We start from the raw sequence: 6,299 nt of genomic DNA, 5'->3' as shown, positions 1-6,299 counted from the left end.
CTTTTTATAGTTCCTGCTAAACTCATTCCATGGACAATGTAGATAGATTATGTCCTCGTAAATGGTGTTATCCCGCCCGTCGTGCGAACCGTACACATAAACAAACAGTGTGCCTAGGTTAGGTTTAAAAGTAAAAGAAAACTAGACGCCTTTAAAAAAGGTAAAAAGTATGTGAATGTAAAAACCAAATAAATTTCAGTATGGGCAATTCTAAGAGGTAGTTTTCAACCAATAGCTTTACAAGAAGTACACTCCGTGTTATAAATGTAGAAGGAAGGAATGCCCAAACACCAAAATTCAAATATATGATTGGATTCTGCTACGACACCAAATTAATCAACCGACAGTAGTCATTTAAATCAAGGTTACATCAGTGCTGCAGGAGTAAATAAGGCCTAATGCACTGTATCTGAATATAATAAAAGTATAGTACGTAAGTAGTAAGTATAAGAGACTCACTGCATCTTTGACCATGAATGTGATTTCTGGTCTGAATTCAGATCATCCTTACCAATGCTGCAGTCAAAGCTGGTGTGCGTTTTGAAGACATCATTAGTAGGGAAGTCAATAGCATCACTGGTGAAGCTGAGATGGCAGCTGACAGAGGTTTCTGGCTGCAGCTGAGAAATGGCTTCAGCCTGGGCAGAGGAACAGGTTCCTGCATGGCAGAGCACACCGGCATAAGGTACAAAAACTTTGGACTTTATTACACACTTTGTTATTAAATCAAAACAATTATATCAACAGACTTTAGTTTTTCTGGGCAGTTACAAATGAGAACAGGGACTTTAAGCACAGTTCGAGAGTCAGATAAAAAAGATTTATAGCAGTCTCATATCTGTCCTGTCAAATTAGTTTAGCACAAAGACTGGAAACAGCTAGCCCGGCACTGTCCGAAGGTAACAAAATCCTCCTACAACATCTCTAATCTCAGTAAGTAACACTTTCTATCTTGTTTGTTTAATCCATACAAAAAAGTGTAACGACAGCTTGCTGTATTATTGGGGGGGGGGATTGTGTGCCTGAGCAGTTGCCAGGCAAACAGCATACACTCCAGAATTACAGGTCGTCACTGAAAAATAGTCCAGCACATAAACCATCCTTAAAAAAGCGAATTGTTGATTTTCCACTTTAGTTTTAGTACAGATTAAACAAACAAGATATAACATGTTAATTAGGGAGCTCTAGCTGGTTCTCCCTTTTGTCCTGTCTTTGTGCTAAGCTAACAGGCTACTGGCTGTAGCTTCATATTTACCATACAGACGTAAGAGTGGTATCAATCTTCTCATCTAAATGGCAAAAAAGCAATTTAAGTGTATTTTCCAAAACGATGAACTATTGTTTTGAAACTAATATTTCACTAAAACTGAGTCAGTTCAGTACCAATGAGGTTGGTTCCTTTCCCTCTGGTAGTGAGTAGGACCTTTGTTTCCTTGGCGATCCTGACAGGTGTAGCCTGCGCCATAGCAGCTGTCTTTGTAGGCGCTTCAACTACTACCTACAGAACCATACAGAGAAGGAAAACAGGCAATAAATCCTAAGAAGATTCAGGTGTGAGCTTGGAAAAAAAAAAAATGTAAATTTAGAACTAATTGTTTACATCAATCACATCGGATAGGGAAACAAAAGTAATTAAAACGCAGCTGAGTGTTTAATATAATTATTGCAAACCTCTATCAACGTCTCCTCTCACACCGTTTAAAAATAAAAAACATCTTCATTCGGTTAATTTCGTTAGAAAGATAAAGTACCTTGCCTCAAATCTCATCAATTCTTATTCCAATAGGAACTATTCATAAAATAGCAGGTTACATTCAGCTCACGAGCAGAGAGGAGCATGACTGGATAGAGTGTGGTGACATTCACAGAGAGAGACAATTAATCCTTTCCACACTCCATCATGTATGACAATCGCAACATTACATGTCATTTAGCTGACGCTTTTATCCAAAGCGACTTACAGTTGCTACATATGTCAGAGGTCGCACACCTCTGGAGCAACTAGGGGTTAAGTGTCTTGCTCAGGGACACATTGGTTGATGTATCGCAGTGGGAATTGAACCCAGATCTCCCACACCAAAAGGCATGTATCATATCCACTGCGCCATCACCACCCACCACTGCAACAGTGGTAATGTCATGCATGCACACACATTAGGCTGAAACAATGCGTTACTGAAAGGTGATGATGGATATACTATAAATCTGTTGTACTTTTAGTCTCGTTAGGATATGTTGCGGAAGGATTGATACAGTCTGATGCACTGGTGGACAAGATCAGAATCTCTGGAGAATAGAGATGTCGAGAGTAGAAATAAAGAAAGCAGAGAAGTGTGCATAATTTGCATAGCTTGTAGCTCATTTATCACAGTCATGTGGCCCAATGGTTGGCACTGTGGCCTCACAGCAAGAAGGTTCTCGGTTCGAATACAGGTCATTCTGGGCCTTTCTGTGTGGAGTTTGTATGTTCTCCCCATGTTTGCGTGGGTGTGCTCCCACAAACATGCATTATGCTTGAGCTCTCTACAGCAAGGATTAACAAAGCCAAGTCATCGACTATAGATCTATGGAAAAACGCAGCGGCACAAGTATCAGTCCTAATGACCTCAACCATCACAAGAAGTAGAGGAAAGCGACTAGGCAAGGTGTGAGTTCTGTTTTTTTGTTTTTTGTTATTTGTTTTTCTTTCCTTGAGACTGCAGAGGGTGGGGGGTGGGAGAGGGTTATTGTTCTTGTTCAATTGTGTTCGTCTGTTCTGTGTGTTTAAAAATATAAAAGACAATAAAAAATTTATCTTAAAAAAAACAAAAAACCATGCACTAGGTTCTCCAGTCAGTCAGTGCCCTTGATCAAGGCACTATATAAATATACTTACTACCTACAGATAACATACCTCTCTGTACGTTTTCAAAACACCAGGTATCTCGTAGTACACAGTAACTGTGCCCGAGTCTCTGGCTACTGCTGCACCACTTTTAGAGTCCACCTGAAGAACACCATTAGCTGAGGAGCTCCAAGTACCATGACCACCTGCAGAGAAGGCAAGATAATGTCCAGCTTTTAAAGAATATGTACACTTAAATGAAACAAAACGGCTTATAATATGAAAGGTACAAAGATAAGGATCTCCTCAAACAAAAGTAGTACTAAAATTAAAAACGGACTTAAGATAATTAAGTACTTTATCCTTAAAAGGAAATTCAATAAAATGCAGTGCAAGACAGATGCTTCTAATTCCAAAATAAAATGTAACTGCATAAAGTTTGTGGAAGAACACAAAAGCAGAAAAAACATGACTAGGCTCATTGGAGTGCCAAATCTAAACTTTCCAAATGTTTTTCCTTTGTTCTTACTGTTCAAAATAATTATTTTCTGATCACACAGAGTATGTCTGCTGCTTAAAGAACATGTAGATGTCTCACCATCTGCGCTGGTTAACTGGGCAGTGAAGCAGACCACATCCCCCACCACCAGTCTGTGGGCTTCATGTGGATGGATGGCGTGCGCGACAGGTAGTGGAACATAGTCCGCCACACCCACGTTTTCACTGTCCCACACTGCAAGAAGAGTAAAGCCTACATTGATGGTCCTCACTGTCAGAGTGTGGTTATCAGGCCCAATCCCCACTTGCACCAGGTCATCTCTGCAGGACAGAACAGAGGTAAAGGTTGAATTATGGATGAACTATTATTTATAACTAATCAACCTATACTTCAATACAACTCATTAACGGAAGTCAAATGTGGGCCGATACAAAGTTATTGTAGGCTCAGGAACAAAGCCCACACCTAATCCAATTGCTCTCTCGGTGGCTGACTGTGACACCCTATGCCCCGCCATTGATCCCCATTTGACCCCGAGTTCATCCCCTTGTGCTCAACCCCTCTAATCCTTTCATCCACGACCCTAATTCATCCCCCCTACTCCTTATCTGTCGTTCCAATAAACTATTTTGCAAGCATAACTGGCATTGTCTTTGTTACTAGAGAACTCAGTAATCTGGGTAAAACTGGGTCAATAGTATTATACATGCTTAAAAAAAACCAAGGTATTGAGAAATGTTTTGAAAACAATACTTTCCATTCCTTAGTTTAGCTTTTTATAGTTCTACATCGTATTATATTTATCTTTTTCCCCCCTGAAGAGAAGTCTCTTTTTGCCTCCATCTCCAAAGCATCAGTTCTGAACAAATGGGGCCAAATTGCTCGCACCTCAGATAGCAGTAAAATCCAATTGGCTCCTTGGAAACTCAGTAGGATATAATCATAGACCAGCCCTTTTAGTCCCAAGACTACTGGCCCTTTACCACTCTGATTTGTATACTTTCCCCCTAAAATTGTCTGGCAGCATGTGGAGAACAAGGTAATAGACTTAATTTATTGTGCAGACAGATGAGGGAGTCCCTCATCAGGAGGGAAGCAATGCTCCTCCCATTAATTTAGCTCACTCACTCACTCACTCACTCAGGTGGAAACAACTCCATCTGAAATGAGGTTGAAGGAACAGCCCAGTAAATCAATGTGGTGAACTCCTACTGTAGCACAGCCTGCCATGACTTCAACTGCTCAGGTTGTACTCTACAGTTATTAATGCACACAGTCTGAACCAACGGCCAAAGGTACAGTACGGTGTATCACAGCACTGGCTAAGTATAGAAATTATTGTTAGTGGATAAATCTCGTATGGATCAACATCATAAAAACAAGTCAACATGTCAAGTACATTTAAAAGAAAATCTAAATACATTTTTACATTGTAAGAATGTAGAGAACAATGTTGGATAAATGCATTCCAAATTAAACACATTTTCTGTTGAGCTGGTAGAGGGTGAGTAGTGTGGGTTGACATGACTTGTCTGGCAGAATTTGTACAGGGAGACATTAGGTCACGCAAGGCTGTGTGAGGTTGAACGAATGGACCACTCAAAGAGGCCTTGGTACTCTCTCTCTATATATAGCCCATAACAGCAGGATAATAGCTTTTTAACATTGGGACACTAAAACTGCAAAACATATCCGCCCTCCTCTGCCTGTCTACTGTAGAAGTCATGACTCACTAAGTCACACTGTTTATGAACATATGAATTATGTACGTACATGACAGCACATAGAACCTATAGATTGTGTGTTAACAGACCTGTTTGTGGAAAACGTAAGGTGGGAGTTGGAGCTGTGTAGGGCCTCTCCAGTGCTGGCATGAAAGTGGACTGTAAAGGTGAGCACTATGCCCAGAGGGAAGGCTTTCAGGCTCTCTCTGGTGTGCATGTAGAGAACTGGACTGGTACTGAAGCGCACATAGGACACAGGTACCACCTGAGGAACAAAGGGAAGAACCAGTGTCGCACTCAGTAACTGCAGTGACTGCCACGGGTCAGTAGTGTTAACAAGTGTTGACGCTAGAATGGATGGTCCGGAGGGACGGGCGAAGGCATGACCCGCGCTACTCTGCTTCAGATTGGCATTCCTGATATTCTTACCCTAACCAATCTCACTCCACATGCCTAAACCTAACCAAGCGATCAACCAATCAGAGTTGGGTCATGTCTTCGCCCGTCCTTTTTTTTTTTTTTACAAAGATGCTGCATAAAAATCTATATAAAAATAGAAAATTATTTATTTATTTTAATTATTTTATATATTTATTAATAGTTTTTTCTTGATAGGGCTAAACACATGGGGAAAACAGTGCTTTCACATTTAAAATTATTTAAATAAATATTGTGCTATAGATGTGGGGGCAAAAAGCACAGACAATGAAAAAACTGCTTTTTTTCTTTAAAGCCATGCTTTTTCTACATAAAGCCAAACTGGAATGCAATGTGAAATGTCTCCTATTTTAAGACAAGTTTCTTAAACCAATATTCATATCAACATATTTTTTAGCTTATTATTTTCTAATCACAAACTGATGTATCGTAATTTAGTGTTAAACCCATTTTAATTAAACTGGGTAATTTGGAATTTAAATCATATACTGTAAATGTTTTAGCAGACTGACATACACAGCAACAACTACAGACAGGAGGTCATTTAAATGGATTTCACTGTTAATAGCCATTCGATATTGCCTTTAAAACCAAAAATCTGAAACACTTGTCATACAGTGACTCTAAAACTGACCTTCAAAGCAAGGATGAGAGTTTGATTGACACCAAAGGTCTCTTGTGAGGTGATCAGCAGAGAGGAGATGCCAGTAAGAGAGCCAGAGAAGAGGAAGCCCTTATCATCCACTTGAGCGATAACAACCTGGTCAGGGCAATCCAGCATTCGATAAGAGAGTGCACCTACACCATCCCTATT

The 6,299-nt window shown here is 40.0% G+C and overlaps 1 protein-coding gene across 2 annotated transcripts in view; it reads right to left on the bottom strand.

The window, feature by feature from the left end:
- nup210 (nucleoporin 210) overlaps window positions 1-6,299 on the bottom strand; it is a 31,380-nt gene that overhangs the window by 7,434 nt on the left and 17,647 nt on the right. For both annotated transcript variants that reach the window (XM_078255358.1, XM_078255360.1), the window contains exons 30-35: window positions 6,120-6,294; window positions 5,137-5,312; window positions 3,423-3,643; window positions 2,894-3,030; window positions 1,384-1,498; window positions 512-658 (exon numbers count right to left, since the gene is read on the bottom strand). In XM_078255358.1, the coding sequence (XP_078111484.1) occupies window positions 512-658; window positions 1,384-1,498; window positions 2,894-3,030; window positions 3,423-3,643; window positions 5,137-5,312; window positions 6,120-6,294 (971 nt within the window). The remainder of the gene's footprint in view (window positions 1-511; window positions 659-1,383; window positions 1,499-2,893; window positions 3,031-3,422; window positions 3,644-5,136; window positions 5,313-6,119; window positions 6,295-6,299) is intronic.

This window comes from Sander vitreus, chromosome 7, assembly GCF_031162955.1.
Source record: "Sander vitreus isolate 19-12246 chromosome 7, sanVit1, whole genome shotgun sequence".
NCBI lineage: Eukaryota > Metazoa > Chordata > Actinopteri > Perciformes > Percidae > Sander > Sander vitreus.
Note: the sequence above shows the minus strand (reverse complement) of the source record. Positions and strands in the feature narration are given on the sequence as shown.